The 22623-nt window shown below is 41.4% G+C and overlaps 1 protein-coding gene across 2 annotated transcripts in view; it reads left to right on the forward strand.

The window, feature by feature from the left end:
- The window catches only part of igsf11 (immunoglobulin superfamily member 11), a 98555-nt gene that overhangs the window by 72564 nt on the left and 3368 nt on the right, over positions 1 to 22623 (forward strand). For both annotated transcript variants that reach the window (XM_034224771.1, XM_034224770.1), the window contains exons 3-7: positions 11973 to 12136; positions 19341 to 19548; positions 20000 to 20155; positions 21338 to 21460; positions 22300 to 22447. In XM_034224771.1, coding sequence (XP_034080662.1) covers positions 11973 to 12136; positions 19341 to 19548; positions 20000 to 20155; positions 21338 to 21460; positions 22300 to 22447 — 799 coding nt within the window. The remainder of the gene's footprint in view (positions 1 to 11972; positions 12137 to 19340; positions 19549 to 19999; positions 20156 to 21337; positions 21461 to 22299; positions 22448 to 22623) is intronic.

Here is a 22623-nt window from a genome sequence, read left to right on the forward strand (position 1 = left end):
AACACACTCAAATGCCCAAAAATACGATATGTTGTATAATGTGATGGTATCCAAGCACAATGCTTAAACTGTAAAGATGTTTATAGGACAGCAGAATCACAGGTTTGTTAAGCATCATAACATAAATGTCCTTTTTTACCCAGATATTTTATATATGAATCTACTGAAAGATGGTAAATGGATCACAGAGTTGCCTTTGACCGATCAGATTGTACGAAAACTTCCCTTGAGTGATCAAAGTTTGGTGCTTTTGACTTTGAGAGCGCCGACTCAGCGTGTTTGTGTTGATTTTTTTCTCGAGCCCTTTTTTGCTGAATAGTAGAAGAAAGATGGAGGTGTGTGTGTGTGTATGTGTGTACGTGTGTACGTGTGTTACAGTACAGTAAAGTTTCCTCTGAATGAAATGGGATGCAAATTTGAACAGTGTGCAGAATGAGAATATAGGCTGGTTCCCAGTGTTTGCTGAGCCAGCGTTCGACCTACATCAAACTTCCGAAAACAGAATTAGTTAGTAAGCATCAATCATGCTGGTCAACACGTAGGCACAAGCACACATCAAAGCGTTCTGGGTAAAAAGGTTTCCCACACAGATTCACTTTCTTTAAGCATTCACTTAACTTAAACTGTTCAGATGTACCTCAGTTTATTATCTACAACTTATTAAAATGAGTACACCGGTGCTGGTTGAGACAGAAATAAAATAATGATGCAGTCATGTTGCAAGCAATTTTATCACAATAACAATTCATATAAGAGTTTGTTTCAGCCCTGAAATAACTTCATATCAATTTATGATGAATTGTTCCTGTGACAAAATCTATAAATACTTACATGTAAGCTTATTTTGTGTAATGTTTACAAATGAAATAGAGGGAAGCTGAGCTTTGCTATTATTGTAAAGGATAATGTACTGTAATCATATGACATACCTCACATGTGTATTTACCACTGAAATACGTCCATTCATCAAGAGTACTTGTCTACACAAAACTGAACATGTCTAAAAGAGATCCATGTCAGGCCACAACCCTCCTTGGTTCCTGGATCAACTCAACATAATTAATCAAAAGTAGACTGTGAGCGCAAACAAAATACGACAACAACTATTTTTAATTTTGATACAAATTGGTTTTTGAAGGGAATCAATATTTGTTCTTATTCCTTCTCTAAATAACAACACCCATCACTTGGCTGGTCGTATGTCATGGTGCTCTGAGTCAGTTCAGAGCAGCTGTCCACAAGGAGATAAAAAACCTTTTTTCAGACACTTGGGAATATAAGTTCAGAGCAAGTGTGTGTGTGTATGTGTGTGTGTGTGTGTGTGTGTGTGTGTGTGTGTGTGTGTGTGTGTGTGTGTGTGTGTGTGTGTGGGGGGGGGGGGGGGGTGTGTGTGTGTGTGTGTGTGTGTGTGCGTCCCCAGCTGACTCAGAAAGCGACTCAGGTTCTGGTCCAGGCTCTCGTCATCTCACGCCTAGACTACTGCAACTCCCTCCTGGCTGGTCTACCTGCATGTGCCATCCGACCTCTGCAGGTCATCCAGAATGCAGCGGCTCGTCTGGTCTTCAACCTTCCTAAATTCTCCCACACCACTCCGCTCCTCCGCTCCCTTCACTGGCTTCCGGTAACTGCTAGAATCCACTTCAAGACACTGGTACTTGCTTACCATGCTGCGAATGGATCTGGCCCTTCCTACATCCAGGACATGGTTAAACCGTACACCCCAGCGCGTGCACTACGCTCTGCATCAGCCAAACGACTCGTTGCGCCCTCGCTGCGAGGGGGACCCAAGTTCCCATCGGCGAAAACACGTGGGTTTGCTGTCCTGGCTCCAAGATGGTGGAATGAGCTCCCCATTGACATCAGGACGGCAGATAGCTTGCACATCTCCCGGCGCAAACTGAAAACTCATCTCTTTCGACTCCACTTCGAGCGATAGAACTATTAACGAAGCACTTTTATACTAATAAAGGACTGGCTTACCTAAAGCCAGTTGAGTAGCACTTGAAATGTTTGGCTCTATGAAACCTGATATACTTATATGATTCTGTTTTCTTCAAGGTTGTGTCTTCCTGGTCAAATGTACTTATTGTAAGTCGCTTTGGATAAAAGCGTCAGCTAAATGCAATGTAATGTAATGTAATGTAATGTGTGTGTGTGTGTGCAAGACAGCGGGTGAATCGGAGTCAGTGGTTTCTCAATACTTTCAAATAGAAAAAGTGTGACAGGTTGATCTTATATACAGAGTGTGTTAATTTTTTTTAATCATAGGACATGGAGGAAGGTCATGCGACATGACGAAAGTTAAGGAAATAAAGATATCAGAAGTAGCTGTAACTGGTTTGGGACATGGCTTTGGTTTGGTCCTTCTGTTCCCCACAGTCCTCTGATAGACTCCATTCCTGAGTGACTGACTCAAATATATATCTTAAAAAAGACTTCATCATATATCAAGCAGTAAAACTAATTCTCTTTAATTTGAACCTTTTTTGAACTGTTATAAATCAGATGTGGCAGAACTCAACCTTCGAGGAGACTTTCAGCTTTACTCTCTGCTTTCCTCCGATAATACACATCAGTGGCACCGAGTTGAGCGAGGGTTCATTGTGAAGGTGAGCCACACAGGGAATCACACAGGGGATAAATCATTACGGGCCTTATATTGCTGGAGAACTGTACTGACCAAATCAGCTGCAAAAGCGCAGTTTCTCCCAGGAGGCAGGGCGAGTGTTGGCGGGCTTAAAATCATAGTCTTAATTTGGAGAGGTAGTGAAGGAGAGGAAGACAGAGCGAGAGATACAAAGAGGTAGATCAAACCAGGCAGAATGATGGGGAAAAGAAACAAAGAAAAGAACAAAGTAGAGTAAGACAATTAAGTAAGACAGCAATCACTGCCTACAAGCCAATTACTTTCTAAGAGGTAGGAGACAAAGCTACCTTAGGCTAAACGCTGGTTCCAGGAATAGTACTCTAGTATTATCTGCTGGCTGTGGGGCTCTGGCTGGCTGACTGAGAAGCTTAGACTGTATTTGCGTTAACCTGTGTCGTGCAGACAGTGGAGGAGTGCCAGTAGACTTTCTTACCTGCTGACGTATAGTACAGAGGGTAACAACGCTGCGTTTGCACAACACAACAGTGTCAGGGCCTCTGGTTTCAAATAAAGCATCTGCAATCATTTTTAAAGTTGTTCTTTTTTGACATTTACATTTCTCAACTGCTCGTCATGGTGGTTAGTAATTGACATAATTACAAATATGATTGTGTAACAACCTTATGCTCTAATCAAAATCAATAATGGTACTTCGACTAGGGAATGCTGCATTTTTTACACTTTCTGTCGTTTTAACTTTGACCTCTAAGTTACCTACATACCAGTCATGGAGACACACTGTTGTCACTCACTTAAAAGAGACTTGAGCATGTCAGCAGCAAAAGAGCCAAACATAACCCCTTGCCAATCATGTCATCTTACTGGCAGATCAGTATGCTTGCCAGGATTTTAGATATATGCGTGCAGACACTGTGACAGGTTTGCCAAACATGCATGTCAGACAGGGAATGGAGTTACTGCACACAGAGATGGCATGAAAGCTACAGGGGGGCTGGTGGCTGACGTGAAAATAATCTGTTTCTTAGGGGGAATCCAGGTCTGGTTCCTCAGCTGTCATTTGAAACAACATACCCAACAACATGTGCTGGCGATTTGCAAAACAGCATGTTTTCTTTTGCTTTATGAACGAGCATGGGAGATGTTTTTGGTTAGAGCTGAATATTGCGATTAGTGTACTCCACTGAAGTTGGTACTTGATATTTTTTGGACAAAGTGTTTGAGTGTGTGTGTGTGTGTGTGTGTGTGTGTGTGTGTGTGTGTGTGTGTGTGTGTGTGTGTGTGTGTGTGTGTGTGTGTGTGTGTGTGTGTGTGTGTGTGTGTGTGTGTGTGTGTGTGTGTGTGTGTGTGTGTGTGTGTGTGTGTGTGTGTGTGTGTGTGTGTGTGTGTGTAGTGTCCAGGGCTGTGTGCAGAGCCATCTGTTTGCCGCTTTAGCAGTAGTCTTCCAATGCCCGGGCTTATCTGTGCACGAGGGCAGTGGCCTACTTTAACCTTCTGCTCGCTCATTGCACACAGACGAGCTCACTAGTTTGGTTGGTCACCAGTTTGCTTGTTAACAATTACTTTTCACCGTCATTTGCATTAGCTGTCTGTCTTTTTGTTTAACTTTGACCCCAGAGCAGTAGACTCAACTTGTATGCTGATGCCAGAGAAACACAAATAAACCTACAGTAGTCAGCTGCAATGTCTCAATACAGACTAGGTCACAAGTGGGGACCTTCTGCTACTCATGTGATGTGACAACATGTTTTGCTTCTATCCAGCAAATATCTTGCAATGCGTTCCAGAACTAACTTCGAATAGCATAAAGTGTGATTGAACTCCTGCACATTTGACTGTCCATTCATTGTGAGGATGTAAGCATATAGTGTGACCAATGCTACATGCTACAGCTTGTTTGTGGACAATGAGGCCTTTTGTTTATAGTAGTAACACATTAGGATCGCTGTAAGTCGTGCAAGTCCGACGCAGTACAGTTAAGAGGACAGTATTAAGCTATGTAGGGTTGTAAGAGGGTGCTAGGGAGTTGGCTGTTGTAGCTAATAGGTCAACTGGGAGGGGCGGGGCATGGGATGAAGGGGAGGATGAGTGAGAGATTTGAAGGGCTCTTTCATCGGGTGAGGGTTTGTCGGAAGGACCAAAAGGGGAGAACATGGAGACGAGGAGGGGAGATAAATGGAAGAAAAGGAGGGGTTAAATGGGCCAAATCATGTGAGGACAAATCTTTAAACTGAAATCATCTGAGTTCCCTGGCTGTGACCAACCAAAATCCCCCACCCAATAAATGAATTGTGCACAATAATGTTTTTAACAATCAGAGAACGTAATGTGAAGAAGTATCTAGTCGTTCAGATATAGATTCATGTACCAGCATGCAAATTATCATTTTTCATTTTCTATAGTAAGTAGTTTACAACGAAATCTGCACACAATTTGACAGAGGACGGTGCCCTCAGTAGGAAAGTGATTTTTCAGATTTAGTTCACAGAGTTTGTTTGTATGGTTTGTTTGTTATGAACACAGTAGACAGGACCAGCATTTGCTTCTTTGTGAAATATGAATGAGGACCTTTTATAATATGCTCCCTATAGACTCTGATAAAAAGGCCAGCCTAAAGGCTCACTTTGTTTACTAGATGTGTAACATCCTCTTACAGCCCTATCAACATCTAAAGTGAGTAATAGGTTTATCATCTATCAGAGTTAAATAGATGTATCAGATGTTATATAGACAGCACAGCTTGCACAATAAGTTCAAAGACATATATTGACATTTTGGAAAATGTGCTTGCTATGTTTCTTGCTGAGAATTACTTTGTTGAATATTGTTACAGGCAATACATTAATTATGAAGCTGCAGCCAGCTGCCGGTTAGCCTAGTTCAGCATTGAGAATGAAAACAGGGAAAACAGCTGCCCCTAGCTAACAAAGTCAACCTACTAACACCTTTGACACGGACTATATCAATAAATGTATCTTGTTTGTTTCATTTGAACAAACAGTGTACAAAAAGGGTATAAATTGCAAGTTGTGTAACTTCCTGTGGAGACAGCAATACATTACTGACACTCCCAATACATGTTTTTTCCGCACATTCATTCACAAAAAACTGATTGTTATGCTCTACACCAGGGGTGTCAAACTCAATTTCATTGCGGGCCACATTCGCATAAAGGATGCACTCAAAGGGCCGGTTGTAGCTAGGGCCTATATATAATATATATATAAAATAATGTATTATATGACATTATTGCCTCTGAATTGGATTATTATCGGATAGGATAATAACTTAGTAATTAACTACGTCTGAAAGCAGAAGTCCAGGGCAAATAATTGCAAGTCTCTTCAGTGCACAATGTCACACAACGAGATGCATTGTGGGACATGTAGTTTACGGGCAACCTGCTTCTGTAAAGTGGCATGTAACCGTATAATTATATTCTTTGCAATCTCTTGCGGGGCCACATAAAATGAAGTCGCGGGCCGGATTTGGCCCCTGGGCCTTGAGTTTGAGACCCCTGCTCTACACAAACAAAATAATATGTCGGTGGGCTTTTTAAAACCTTTGGACAGAGCCAGACTGCTCTCTCCTTGTTTCCATGTTAAGCTAGGCTAACTGTTTTACACTTTTGTATCTGTCTGGCTTCACTCTCAGCAAGAAAATTCAAAAACAAAATGTTTATTCCGTTGAACTCGCAATAATATTTTAGGCTTTCCCGACTATGCAGAAGGAACATATACCCAATCATTATATCCATTCATAAAATGTCTGTCATCGCAGCTTATAAAGAGGTATTCAGGCAGTATACACTTATACACTTTCAGTTTCAAAACTTAGTTGTTCTGTGACTTATTTTTACCTCAGCAGTTCTTTGAGCATGGTGCTTGATGAGTTCCCACCGAGCAGCTGGGTACACAACCATACCACCTGAGTTTCACACGGATGTCTTTGTTCGCTTGTTGGTTCGCCCTGGTGCCTCACGGGCAGCCGCGACATCACAGGGTCCGCCATACACGAACACAGCCCATCACAAGGCCCCTGGGTATCCTGCAAAAGGAATGGGACAGAGCGTCGTTTCTGCGTGGGCACAGGTGTCGGTGCACAGGAATCCATGTGTGGATGTGTTCATGCTTGTGCTTGATTTCATGCTTTTTGTCCTCGCAGTTGTTTCACTTCTAGTGTGTAGGTTAAAGCACGAACGCAAATCGCAAATGGCGTTTGAGTCCAAAGAGTGGATGCAGATTAAACATGAAATGTGATCAGAGCTGCCAACTGTCACGCCTGAAGCAGGAGATACAAGATGTTCTCGATCTCTCGCATGCCTCACTCTTCTCCTCTCACTCCTTAAGAGGCCTCACGCTCGGAGAAAACGCAGCTGACAAAAGGAGGCTATCACGCATGAAGCCTGCTGACTGTGATGTTTGTGTTGGTTTCTTCTTCAAAGATGACAATACTATTGTCACGGAACCAGAAAGCACATATTGATGGTCATTTAAGACGAGTTGAAGGATTTTGATACTCACTGTTGCCTGCAAAGAGGAATACACTTAGTATAGAGAGGATTAAAATGTAACTTTCACATGTGTGTTGCCTTTCTTTAGCCACTCTTTTAGCACCATCATCAATCATCTCACTTTAAAATGTGTGTGTGTGTGTGTGTTCCAGCCCTCCCACTGAAGTTGTGCCAGAGGCTCATCACAGCATCGGGGCATCTGTTTGAAACTGAAATAAAAGTCAAACCTATGAATAAAAGAGCCACATGAATAAAAACACAGGATGCAAATGACTTGCCAAGCAGGGATTGTCTGTGTGTGAGAGAGTGGAAGTGTTGCATTCACCCTGCATGTGTTCTCCATGCCATCATGGCTGAACCCTAGCTTGACTGAGATTGTATGCAAACACACACACACTCTTGCACCACACGCTTACACATTATTTCCATGCTCTCTGAGGTGTATGGTTCTCTCATGCATTAATCAACAGTAGTTTTGACACTTGGCTCCCGAATGAAGAGGAGACCAGTTTAACGGAGCCACACTGAAGGTTCTCTCCTTCCCTCCTCCAGCACTGCAAGCGCTGCCTGGGGTGACTTTATCAATTAGGGCTCTCTAGAAACAGCAGCATCCTCCCTTTTTGCTTCTACCCTCCCCTTTCTCTCCCTTATTTATTCCTCCTTTCTGTACCTCCCTGACTTTTGTTCCTCCCTTCTCATTGTGCACCCTTGACTTGTGCTTCTCTGTTCATCCTCCTTGTACATTACACCCCAAACTTTCGACCCACTTCCTTAACCGTTACTCCTCTCTTGTTTGTCCTTTGTTACTTCCTACCTTTTTCTCCTTGCAAAACATAAAGAACAATTCTTCAACCCCTGTCTTTAGCCTATGATAACTGTCCTAATAAGTCATTTTAAAAGAAAACTATTCATAAGCTTAAAGAACTTTTGTGGGAAGTTGACAAATCATTGATTTAATTATAATTGACTGGGTCCATCTATTTTGGATGATGCTCCTTTTTTTATGTTACAATGAAATGAATGCCAAACATGATTTATTTTACACAACAAGTTATCCATTTACTGAGTCATTTTATTATTGACCAAAACATGCAAAATGAAAAACACAACTCAGGTGATAAATTACTGTTCACAAGAGAACACACTTGCACAGAGGCTTTCTATATACCCTTGGCCCTTTATTTCATGTATTAATAAATCCCAGACAGCCAATATCATCCTGTCTTGTATGTCAATGCTTAGAGCTAAGAAATACTGATACCTTAACTGTCTACATTTTGCGAACTGACTTAACAATGAGGTGTACATTTTTCCTAATCTACAGTCATAATTCTGCTGTAGTCAGCATACTGTGTTTTTGTTCATCTAAATCACATGTCTTTGTAGTAATTGAGTGACTAAATGTTGTTGATCAAATCATCATGAATGTTTTATCAGAATGGAATACAAGAGTTTGGATTAACAAGGACCTATTAAAGTCTCTCTGTCAGTCATTAATTAAGGTGACAATGCAAGTTCATCTATTACATATAGTAACTGTGGGAATTGGCAGGTCAGCATCAGTCAGGAATGACTGTTTAGTTTTTGCTATTTCCAGCCAGGCTCAGTCCTGCTGTGCGGTGCCTTGAGGCAGCTCAGGGCTGAAAAAAGAGAGCAGCAGGGAATAAAACGTGGTCAGGGAAATGGAGAGTATTGGATGTTAAACCCAATGAGATGGACTGCTCATTTACTTTACTTATGAGCCTGGAGACATGAAGACAACTGCAGAACTCTGTGGGCAGCGCTGAGCAAGACAGGCAGAACAAAACCATGCAGGAAAAGAACGAAACAGGAAAAAGCACAACATACTGTATCATACCCAGGCCTGCTTAGAGAGCATTTCCTACAATCAGAATTGTTCGCTTTGACTCGAATCATGGAATTTGGACAGCATTGCTAAACGTTGCTGTGCCACAACAGCACGAAACAGGTTTAACCTTGGTGGCCACATTTGACTCCCACCATTGATCCCTCACATACCAACCCTTTACATTATTCTTTGTGGAAGAGAGGTTGTCTACCGGACATGCTCCAAGAGCAGCGCTGAAGAACTGGCGTAAAGCTTTGAAAGTATTGTTTGCAAGAATGAGGCAATGCTAAGCAACTACATAGTTCAGCGGACGAGCTGTCGAGCTGTTCCCCTCTCTGTTCCCCTCTCTGTCTTTTAGATGTGTCCCTGAAGGGCTACCGTACATGTCACACTTGAGTTTGAAGATACATAGCAGTGGGTGGGATGCCTTGTGTGTGTTGGAGATCAAATGTGCATAATGTGAACGCTATATGTACAGTACATGTGTCTGTGCTTATTTGAGATGTTGTTAGTGTGTGTTTCTTGGTTGGTCGTGGGAGCTTACAGGCTCTGTGCTCATGGGTTCTCTAATCCAGTGTTTTGAAATGAGCCCTCCAGCTGTTGTGGGCTTGAGAGACTGCTGCCTTGGAGGAGGCTTAGAGACGATAAGATGCTCCTTCTATCTTCATTCCTCTAGGACCTCCTCTTTCATTCTTTCTTTCAGTTTTTCTCATTCTTTATTTTCTTCCTCCTTTCCTTAATCTTCTTCTGTCTTTATCCCCTCTCTAAATCTAGCACGTTTAATATCTATGTGGCCATGAGAATGAACACTTGCACTGATCTCATGCTGCCGATACAATAGCCCATGCTGTTAGGGTCGTAACCCTTCGTGTGAACTTTGCCTTTTTTGCAGGAAATCCTCGATTAAGAGCATAGGTTGATTTTGCGCATGAAGTGAACATTGTGTACACAGAGGATATAAGAAGATCAGACTAGAGGGGTGACCTAAAACCCTGTTATTCATTATATTATACATATATTGATGGCCTGAGTTTGTAGGCGTCATGAGGGGTAATGGGAGGCCATTAGCTGCATTGTGACGTACACACTTAGAGGACGTTACATTACTTAATGTGCAATCTTGTATTCAAGCAATTGAGTGAGGAGTTATACTTCTGTAAATCATACATATTGACATAGAAGTGGATTTTTTCGCCTTTTACGTAAATCGCTTGCATAATGTATGGCAATTCTTTTCATGAACATATCTCAAATGAACCATTACTGAGCGGAGCAGTTCAAGCACTGCCTATCTGCACTGTGCCAGCAGTGAGCCTGCCGGGTGTGTGGTGTCTGCCAGCAGAAGGAAAGCGTAGGAAGTCTGCAGGTGTCCGACGGACAGAGAGGGAGCAACAGGCAGTCTGTCAGCTAGAATATGATGCTGAAATTCAGAACCCAAATTAGGCATAAACGACACTTATGTCCTTACAATTCATAGCACATGCCTTATACATTTTGTGACTTAAAAATAAATCAGATAATCTGATGTATGGTGAGATTTATATTGTGTTGTCGGAAGTGATCAGTGATTGCACTTGACATCTGGCTTGACTCCTACGTAACCACACATGAAGGCCTGTAGTTTCTAGTATTGGCTTATGGAAAGATCATCATCTTACATTATCACTAACAAGGACATGATCAATTATCTGTAATCATATCAGTGCCATCCTCCTCCTTACCATGTTTAGATAAGATTACTTCCCATTGGGGTTTTTGGACATGGATACATGCTTGCGGGGGAAGTCTAACTTAATTTTGCCTGTAATGTCTTTAGCTGTTCCAGAAATAGGATGCATATACATATTTGTCTTTATGGGTCTGTTGAGGCTGACAGCTAAGTGCAGATGAGAAAAGCTCATCAGTTTCTTAGTTTGAGAACATATACCTTTGTTGCATGGAAAGAAAACAAGCTGTCATGGTTGTTTAGTATGCTGTGTGCACAGGAAGCGGCAAATAATACTAGAAATAACCATTACTATTCCCACTTGTCATGTTCATTTAGTATGTATTGATACACACTGCGTTCCCATGAAATTAGCAAGAAGCAAATTGTTTTAGGGAAATGAATAACTCAGGAGACAGCCTATCGTGTTTCCCCATTAAACTTTTAGATATTTAATTTGATCCCTTCACAATGTGGTCGAGACGCAGTGCTTCTCAAAGTGTGGTCCGCGGACCACTGGTGGTCCGTGAGCGCCCCCTAGTGGTCCGTGAGTATATTGTTAACATTTGACATTTGAAATAAATTAATTAATTAGAGCTTTCCGCACTCTCGCGGGAATATCTCCGCAATGGAGCGAGCTTAAGTTTCACTCTCGATTGCATGATATAGCCCCGCGCAACACCTTCATCACACATGTTGCCACTTGTTTGTACCATTTTCAGGCGATTTGTAATCTGTTCTAGAAAAACAATGTGATTTTGGATATTTGTGGAGTTAGGTGGTCCGCGAGTGTTTTTTTATTGGTTAAGTGGTCATTGGTATGAAAAAGTTTGAGAAACACTGGTCTAGAGGTTTGTTTAGCTGATGAGAGCATTTTAAAAGAGGAGTTTGGTTCAGAAATCTGTTGTTTTGTTGTAAAGGCGGTAGAAATTGGATTCAATGAGACTTACACATGACTTTTCCCTTTTTAAAATATTAAACCTTTACGTATACATGGGTATTTATTTATATCACCATCTCTGTCTGTGTCTTACTTCTTTATCTTTGACCTATTAAACACATTTATTTTCCCTATAACACTTGTTATAGAGGACTCAAATAGCCTTAAGGAGGACTGAATACTTTCTATTACAGTGAAAAAATATGATAGGAACGATTGTGTAAGATCCATCCAGTGGGAGTTGTTATGCTACATTTCGATCTCATTCTGTCCTCTTGTTTTACTTGTTCGCACGTTAGTGCCGTGTGTACTTATTTATGCTGTATCAAGACAATGATCACCGCCTCCTTCCTCCTGCAGTGTGTGTGCGGGCGCTGGATGTGACGGTGGCCCAGAGCAGTATCCAGGTGGCCCGCGGCCAAGCAGCAGTCCTGCCCTGCTCGTTCACCACCAGCGCTGCCCTCAACAACCTCAACATCATCTGGATGGTTACACCACTGTCCAATGCCAACCAGCCAGAACAGGTAGAGTGTTTATCACCAGTGCACCCACTCACTCACAGTGACTCGGCATCATTGCATGCTTTAGAATTCCTCAAATCGGTTTGTTTATCATTAACTGTGATGAGAGATTTTGTTATAAAGTAGACAGAGGTGAGTTGCAATGTTTAGTTACTTTACTGAGATGTCTACTGTCCTACTGAGATGTGTGTAACTTATGTTCTAATGCAATGTTACTGCATACGCATCATGTGGATGTCCGTGCTGCTTCCCAACACCAACCATAAAGTCAAAGCAGGTACACAAGACTTGATCTATACTAAGGTGTGCTCAGATACAGCGCAAAGAGAATTGAATAATCTTGAGAATCGAGAAATTTGAACAATGCATCCACAGAGAGAGAGACTCTCTTAAGCTTAAGGGACATCCAGCGCAGTTACATGGCTGATGATCATAGTTCACTATGATGATCACGGTACTGCACATGTATGCCAAATGTGCAGTGACACATGTGTCTAAAGAAACTGTCTGCATAATTGCTACATTACAGTCCATTTTGCACCCAATACAAATACACCAGATTTCTCTTTCCAGTGCACCTGAACGCACCTTTAGGGTCTTAGTTATAGATATTAGATGACTGTATTAGCTAGTATTATATATATAGTAGTAGTTAGCTTAAGGTATGTCCATAGTTTAGTTCACTTTCTCAATGTAGCCTGCAGGACAGCATTGTCATGTTGCACTTCTCTACCTTTCCCTCGACAGTGATGCACATTTAACTGTTATCAATTTGTTGAGAACATTGGCAATGGTTTAATTGGCACACACAAACATTGCATGATGTGGAATTTAGTTGAACATTGTGTCCAACTGGTTTCTTACCATTGTCCTTTCCTGGCCTACTACTCTTAATAATAATAATAATGCATTACATTTTTTATTAGAGCGCTTTTACAGGTGCTCAAAGCGCTTTTCAAGTACACATTACACATATTAGACATGTAAGAGTCATTACTGCGGACATTACCCACAGGAGCAAATGTGGGTAAAGTGTCTTGCCCAAGGACACAAGGACACATATACTCTTATTTTCTTTCTGTTCTTTTTTCTTCTTCTCACCTTCCCTTCCTTCGTCTCTGTCTCTTTCACTCTTCCTCCCCCCTTGCGGGACTTCTGTGATTCCATTTGAGTTGTTTAACATGCAGCTGCAGGCCGTACAAGCTCACCTGCCCCCCTTTACTTTGAACCCTGGCGCTGGTCGGCCGTCCAAATAATACAATCATCTTCTGCACTAATTAACCCACGCCCACGACAGGCTCCATATCGCAGCTGTTCTCACCACACACACAAACACCGACTCACACACACACACACAAACTGGCATTTGACAGACTGCTGATCCAAATGCACTGCAGATCCACATACAGACATGCAGAGCTTCATTATATTTACTGGCTTCATACATGCATTCCAGATGCTCAATAGAAGTGTGAAAACTCCCATCAATGTTTCCATACATCCATAAATGCACACATAAGAGTTAATCAAATGAGCACACCTGTGGCTAGGGGCGTATGACATTGAAAACAACAGTAACACATAGGCAGCTACTCGTGGATGAATGCATGTGACTTTTAGATGCTACGCAAAGAAATCGGATACATGTAAAAGCCTGCATAACAATCATTATGTTCTCACGCTATACCCTCACACGTGTTATATAGTGTCCATGTTAATGTGCGTATACCTACGAACAATGGGTAAAAGCACAGTGATGCACACATGGTCTTGAAGCGTGCATTGTCACAAATTGAACATTAAATACAATATGCATACAGTGACGTACAGAAGTAACAGAAGAAGTGTGAGCTATAATTTAGCAATCAGGTTATGCATGTGAATTTAGTGAGTGATGAAATGCGTGCGGCGACAGTACAACTACAAGGTCATTTTCGATGAAGAGAATGTCACAACTGATTACAGTTGATGCTAAAAGCCATTAAGAATTACTGAACAAAATTCTGTACACTTCCACACCCCCACAACCCCCGTAAGCACTTTAGCGAGTGCATTTGGTCCACTCAGATCCCCCTGTGCTCACATTTGACTACCTAGTTCAGATAACAAGAGGCAATGCAACTTATTTAGCACTCTTGAGAGGGAAACAGTACCGGCTTGACTTTGCAAACTTTAGCCGTTTGTTAAAGCCCATATTATTCCTGTATTTGCTCGATGCTTTGGTTCGCCAAGTTGTTAAAGACTTCACCTTGTGGTTTACAGGCTTAAGCTTAATTAGACTGTAAAAGTTAATTAATCAAGTGTGAGCTTTATTTGTTGTGGAGAACGAGTGCCAACGTTGTGCTTTGCTGTCTGAGGAGCATTACAGATGATTTAAATGTGGACAGTTTGCATTTCCCCTCAGCTCAATGGAATTGTATTGCATCTTCTGTGTTTTTGGTTTTCTGTAGCAGAACTTTTGACTGCAGCAGCAGATAATCCTGAAATACACTTCATCCCCAGCAAAACTCAGCAGACAGACACAGTTAGAGACCAGCTGATCAGCATATAGGAGCATTTAACTGCTAAGAGCTAGATATTTCCCTCATGAGTTGGTGGGATATTGGACGAAAATTCACAAGGTGACGACAAATACAGTAACTAACAAATGGTTATGTTTCTTTTTTAATTCTTTCTAAATATTAGATTTGTTGTGGTTTTAGTCATTTTGTTTCACTCTGTGTTGCTGATAAGATAAGGTCCATATTACAACATGTAGCCATGCAGCTCAGAGGAGTGTTTGTTTGTGTGTATGTATGTGCATGTGTTGTTTTCTGCGTAAGTAATCTGTGTATCATGCTGTTGTTGTGATCAATCTCCTGACCTTTCCTCTTGGTTGCTAGGTGTGTGATAATCCTTGAACACACACAACCACACACACACACACACACACACACACACACACACACACACACACACACACACACACACACACACACACACACACACACACACACACACACACACACACACACACACACACACACACACACATACATTAGACAATCGTTTTATTCAGTTGTTTATCCTCTGTAAAATGCTGGATATATTTTATTCATGCTCGATTAAAGCTCCAGGTTTTTTTCTCCTCTTCAACTCTTAAAAACTGATAATGTGTCAAAACTGTTGGTACAACACATAAAACACATTTCTTCAATTAGCTGAGTCCGGCATTTCAATATTGTCAGCTTTGCCTGAAATCGGTTTAAATCCAATTTCTACTCTCTCTTCCTACCTACAGTACTCTAGCTGAAAGGAGAAGTTTTATCGATAACACGACTGATGAAAACGTTTGATATGCCGTTGCATCACTTCTCAATTAATTTGAGTCTGGAAAAAATGTTTTCAATTCCTGTAAAGGTTGCCATGTTGATTTTTCTAAAAACAATTGCACTTATGGTGAAATGAGGCTCTGTTGAAATTGAGGTCATAGAGAGTCTGTGGTACAAAAAATCATCTCAATCTATAATTGAAAACAGATACGTATTTTAGCTGATCATACTCTGATCCTTATCTGAACCTAACAATCCACCAGAGGATAGCTCAAATAGATGCTGCTTTCACAAACCCTCATCATTGCCTCCCCTAACTTTTCCTAAACCCTTTTTGCAGGACACGTCAAAGAAAATGAACAAGGGCCTATTTCATACAAAGCCATAAGAGACATGTTGTTTGTCTGAGGCTGTAACTCCTCCCTCTGGAGAGGTTATATTACAACTCCTACACTTAGCTTCAACACACACTCTCATACACATTAATGTGATACCTTTTATCGATCTGCACGGAGGAAGTTCTTTTTTTATTTGCTTACCTACTTCCAGGGACATCAGTATGCAGAGTCAGCAACCGTCATTTTCACCAATAGGGTTTAAAGTGTCTTTCTTAAAGGTCACTTGAGCATAATAATTCTTGCTGATATTAGGACTTGAACCCTTACCTTTAGTTGAAGGACACATCACTAAACCTGCCTGTTCCCTACGGAATCAAGGTCACAGTCACAACCTTGGACATTGCATACCCTAATCTCAAAGACCAAATATGACCATTCCTCCGTTGACTGAACCAGTGAAGTAGACTCCCATTTGAGACCAAAATCTACTGCAAATGTACAGTACATCAGTTTATCTTCTTTCTGGGATTTCTTCTGGGAATCAATTCTATCCATCACTGATCCATTTTTTATTGTAGCACTGTGACCGCATGGTTACGACAATATAGAAACTCATTCCTTTTTTAGGACATGTACCTTTTACACAAATGTCCTTTTTATTATGTTCTCAGATTTTGTTATGCAGTTCCTTCTCACCTCTACCTATGTTAACGTTGCACATTAACATCATAATTAAACATCATCATCATGGATCACTGGTGTATGGATGTTATGGATACATCTTATTGTTGTATTTTACTCCTATTGCTTTATTTTGTATTCATAGCCACATTTAATTTTCCCATATTGCACCTATTCTCCCCCCTGCTGTCTGAGGTGATGGAATATCTCTATTTCCTCTCTTCCCTGAGGGTTCTTCAATGTGTTTACTTGTTATTGATTACAATATTTATTCTCCTTATGATGTTGGGCTGAATAAACTTGACCTACCCAACAAAGAGAGTTGTTGTAGCGTACTTGAATGCACCACAAAGAAAACACAGCAACTGGCTGATGATTGTGCTCACTGACTGTACTGTGTGCTTGGGAATATGGCATGGGTAAAGTAGATGTTACGTAGAGTATGGGCTAAATCATTCAAAGCCAGCAGTTTGAAGAGATGGGGAAATGGATCTGGGCCCATATTGTTTCACAACATGTCTCAGAGGATATAAAGGGATAACAGTAGCAGCTTACAGTCAGTACATTGACGGGAGGCTATTGAGGTTTAGAGGTTTATTCAGGCTTTATTGAGGTGGTGGCAGTGTCCCTCGTGTCTGGGGCCAACAGGGTCCTTAGGGTCAGCCATAAGTAGGCTATGGTTGTGAGACTGACACCGTGACGGAGAATATATGAAGGTTCCTTGTGTGCATCCAGTTGTCGCTCACACTTACAGGCTAGATTGTAGCAAGAAAATGGGATAGTTAGTGTGAGGGAATGCTTGCAGTGCCTGTGTGTGTGAAGGGATTTAGGATGTAGCAGAGGTTTACCACTGGGCCAGCAGCGGGGCGTCCAGCTAGTCCAGCTAGAGTTCTTAGGGCCAGCCGCCATCTGAGTGCCAGCCATGACCTCTTTTTATCCCAGCGCACAGCTACAAAGCCAACCAGGCCATGCAAAATGATGATGTGATTTATATACACATAGATATGGACAGAGACAAGAGAATAGGTGAAATGTATCATGTTTTAAGGTGGAAAAACACAGTAAAAGGGTTTTGAGATACAGTATTGTTACCTTAATATATTCATTTTTGTAGATTTGTCAAAAATAAAACCCACAGAATTCAGAAAAATATGATAGCTAAATTATGAGTATGATGCAATCACAATTTTGGGCCTGCGTTAATACACACACAAACACGCACAGTGTGTTGCGTGTGAGGAGGATTGATCGGATCACTTTCACCGAGCAAGCAGATTATATAGTTAGGTCATTAGGAGTGTAGAGCCAGGTCATACAGGTGCCGTCTGTTAGAGAGTGAAACAGAGAGGTGGGCAGAGACGGACAGCCTGAAAAATGGAAAACATATTATAGATTAGACTGGGAAAAAGTGGACATACAAAATATATGTGAGACCACATGGTTATTAGAGTGTGGCAGAACAATTACACACCGGCACACACAACTCAAAACTGATACACTCCCCATGAGTATATGAATATACAATGAAACACACACTGACACACACATACAGAAGATGCAGTTGCAGGCTCTCATCACAGCTGAGGAGCTGCCTATTCATCTGCACATAAGAGGACAAAGCGAGCGTACTGCACTCAGGAAATTGCAGCCGCACAATTTACAACCGTTAAACAGCGGTGGAGGACAGAGACACATACACACTCCTGCAATTTTAGAACTATCACACACACACACCCACACACACACACACACACACACACACACACACACACACACACACACACACACACACACACACACACACACACTGGTGCCGGTTGTTTCCCTGCTTGGTTCTTTGAACAGTTCAATGAGGGCTCTTTTCACCAAAGTGAATAGCCGCTCTGATTCCCCTCCATGCTTTGTGTACGTGTGTGTGCGTGTCCGTGCGTGACTTAGTGCACGTGTGTGTGTGAGTGCATACTTGTGTGCACATAGCCTACCATGTGTTTGCGTGGCTCCTCTTCATCTTTTGTGTGAGCCCAGCTGAGGGGTGAGAGCTTATTTGCATGTGGCTCGGCCTCACAACCAAACTGTTCAGACCACGTCTAAAGGCCTGAGAAAAGCTTTTGAACAAATTGATCCATAGTTGCTGTAGACCTGACAAGCTTATACCTCACCCATAGAAGTGTTTTTATTACTGTGAAGGTCAAAGTTATGTTTGAATTACTTGCAGGTTGTCATACATTGTGCACGAACCTTTCTGCATTGTTACTTCTGCATTCATCTGATTGCAGTTTATATGTTTCCAAGTTTCAATTATGCATACCATTTAGCGGATGCTTTTATCTGAGCTTTATGGTACCATAAAAGCATATTTTTAGTATGTACTTCTTACTCTGACATTTACTCGGTGAGCTAGAGACAACCACTTACAAATAAAAGGTTTTTCTCCGTGTCTGTCTGTCTGTGTGTTTGTATCTTAAGAGCAAAGTCCGTTTGCTCCTTAACTTTCTCTGTCCGTTGTTCAGCCTCATAGTGGAGCTTGGGCTCCCTCTAGTGAAAGACATCTGTAACAGGCCACTACAGTAAATGTTCAAGATGCACATTCATAAAGTTTACTGAAAATGACCAAATGCATTGAGTTGGGTATTATTCTCTACATTTCTTTTGACTACAGGAGCAGATTATGTTGTCTTTTGTTATTCGTAATAAACATCTCTGAATTGCTATTTCATAATATTTGTTTCTCTGTTCTCTTCCCCCTCATTTCTCGCTGAACTCATGTCACCAATGTCACTTTCTGCCTTCCAACCCTTACCATTTACTTTTCTATTTTACCAACTCTATCATTTTCCATTACTTTCTCTGTCCCTCTTCCATGACATCTCAATCCAGGTGATCATTTACCAGGGCGGCCAGGTGTTCAGCCTCGCCAACCACCTCATTGGGCGTGTGGGCTTCTCGGCCACCATGCCAAGTACAAGTGCCTCGATCTTCATCAACAACACCCAGCTGTCGGACACTGGGACCTACCAGTGCCTGGTCAACAACCTCCCCGACAGAGGGGGGCGCAACATTGGCGTCATTGGGCTCACTGTTTTGGGTAACTTGCTTACATACTTTTTCTTTATTAAATGTGAAGAAAATACAAAAAAGTCTCTAATTTCAGATATAAGCAGGTTTAAAGATGTATCTATTTCAACAACATGTCATAACGTGTTGGTCACTGCATTGACTGAGACCATGAAGAGAATAGTTAACATTTTGTATGTCAGGTTTATGAGAACTAATGCTAATAAGTATTGTATTGGCTTGGTTTTTAACATGAAAGCTTGTGTTGCCAAAGGTACAGCTCTTCAATTTGTAAGCAACCAAGATAACATTTTTAGACAGGCATTCAATACAATTTGCTGTCAAAAAGCATGCAAGCACTCTTGAATTGATGATTCTTCAGCTCTTGAATATACCATTTTGAATATTCGACAGTCAGGAAAACATTATATTTGCTTTGCAAAGTGGTTAACACAACGCCACCCACTGTCTCCATCTGCCAGTGCCACCCTCGGTGCCAGCATGTCGTATCCAGGGCACTCTGGATGTAGGCAATGACATCATGCTGATGTGCAGCTCCGAGGAAGGTATTCCCACGCCGTCCTACTCCTGGGAGAAACTGGACACGCTGCCCAAGCTGCCGCACAACGCCATGCAAGGTATTACAAACAGGCTGGTCGTCGGAGTTCCCTTTTGCCCCACCTTTGCTGGTAAATCTCACACACATGGCGTGGCTCAGCCTCAGCCACAATCCCACCATCACCGCCACCTGTCATGTGCCAGGCCCGAACCCACTGATCCTGCTGAGGGGTGATGATGGATGGAGTGATTCAAACCATGTGAATTTGTGAATGAGTGTGTCAGGAGTGTGTTTGTGCAATTAACCCGGATAATCTGTGATGTTTTGCCTGATTCTCTCATGCTGAATAGCAACTCTCTCTTTCTGAGTTGGGTTTGGTTCAGCATCAGAGAGCACTGGTGTAGTCGACTCTCCTTTCTTTTCCAGCCAAATGATCTTCATCATCAGTCACCGTCCTTTTCTGTGTACTACTGTAATAGAAGTAAAATACAAACTGTAACATCATTTGCAAATAGCAGATTCTATAGCAGAAGTCCATCTTTTTTTTCTTGTACAACTATTGTGGACAAGCATTGGAAATGACTAAATAAATAAAAGTGTCTTAAACTGTGTATATTAACTAAAGGTACATAATATATATCTACCATTAGAGATAACTTTTTTCAAGATACTTACATTTAAACGATATGAGGAAATTAATATCAAATTTGCATTTTAAAACTATCTTATATCCTCTAATTTATTCTGTGAGAGCCCTCAATACCTCACTGATTTGTTTTGATTCTGTCTTCTTCTGGTGTTTGAATTTAGATTTGTATTGAAATTAGATCCTACATTTGTCAGTTTTACTCTTTCTCTGTGTGTCCAGTTTGACACAGACAGATGTACTGCTATTTTGTAGAGAACAGATGAACCTGTAGTGTGAGGCTACTTCTGTACTTTGGACTTTACCCATTTATCAATTGTAAAAGAAAGGAACCAGCAGCTTTCCTTTTAAATGAAGGCAGTTTACTTCAATTGCGATATTTAGGATATATAGCACCATCTATTGGTAGGTAGCAGAAGTAGTTCAAATGAATGTATTGTCATAGTCTTTTAAACTCTTATTTAGTCATTTCAAATGAACTTTAATGTTGATTTGCATTCCTTATGTTTAGTTGTTCTTTAATAATCATTGGGTTTATTTGTATGCTTTGGAACTTTGCTATAAATATTTGATTAAGTCACTTTGTATTACTGTGTCTGTGTGTGTGTCCATCAGACCAGATGCAGGGCTCTGTAACACTGAGAAACATCAGCACCAGCACCTCAGGACTCTACCAGTGTACATCCAGCAATGCTATTGGCAAGAGCACGTGTCTGCTCAACCTGCAGGTCATAGCGCGTAAGTAAACACGCTCGAACACACGCTCGAACACACTGCTCCTTAACTGTTCCATGTGACGCTGTTACGCTCATGACACTTTGACACGTTTGTTAAGGGGTACACATTTATAGCTGGAAAAAACCTTGTCTCACTCAAACTCTGACACAAGCGGCTTTAGAAATATTTGTCCTTGAGTGACACCTGTCAGACAGAGAGATACACAAGCAACCAACACATCAACCAGACAAAGGACAGCAGAGCATCTTGAAGACACAGAGTCGGTTTTCGGGTCACATGGGGTCAAACAATTTTGATGGCTTCTTGACAGAAAGCTGTAGCATGGTTACACAGTTGTTGTTGTTTTTTTTATCTGACAGTGTGTGACAGGAGGCTCAGTGTCACAGAAATAAAGGCAGATAGACAGCAGAGTGCTGAGTCTATCTGTCAGAAACTACAGCGGAATGAGTCATGGTGCAGATATAAATGCTCGGGAAGAATATATGTATATATATATCAAAACGCTTCGGTGCCATTGCTTTTTCCACTTTACGTTCAAAAACGATTGAAATAACATGCAAATAAGCACTACATTTCTCAGTCTATGTTCTTTCTTTACCACAGAAAGGATAAACACTGTTTTTAGAGAGAAGGAAACAGCTCCTCCTTTGATTGTCTTGTAAAATCAACACATTATATTTACATCCTCACAACACACCACAAATAACTAATTGTATTTTCAAGTTCCTACAACCCATTGAGCTCCACTGCTAGGGCTTATCCTGGGTGACTTAAAAACACACTTACTGTCAAGTGTTTGGAAAACATTGGTAAAATCTGTTTCTCTGTTTCTCCCACAGCCCAGCCTCAGAGTGTTGGCCTGATAGCAGGCACCATCGCTACAGGAGTGCTAGCTCTCATCATCTGTGGCCTGTTAGTGGCGGTCACACTTTTCTACTGGAAGAATAAGAACAAATATGACGAGGAGGAGATCCCAAATGAGATCAGGTTTGTCTTTTATTTGTGGCTTCGGTCTTTTGAAAACCTTTGGAAGTCTCCTGTTGGCAAAGAACAGTATTAATAGATGCATTTGATACAGTGTCTCAAACAGGGATTGATGTATTCTAGATTGTTGGGGCTTATTTTTTGGCCCCTCTGATGTTGTAAAAGGCGACAAGATGCAG

Source organism: Gymnodraco acuticeps, unplaced genomic scaffold, assembly GCF_902827175.1.
Source record: "Gymnodraco acuticeps unplaced genomic scaffold, fGymAcu1.1, whole genome shotgun sequence".
Taxonomy (NCBI): domain Eukaryota; kingdom Metazoa; phylum Chordata; class Actinopteri; order Perciformes; family Bathydraconidae; genus Gymnodraco; species Gymnodraco acuticeps.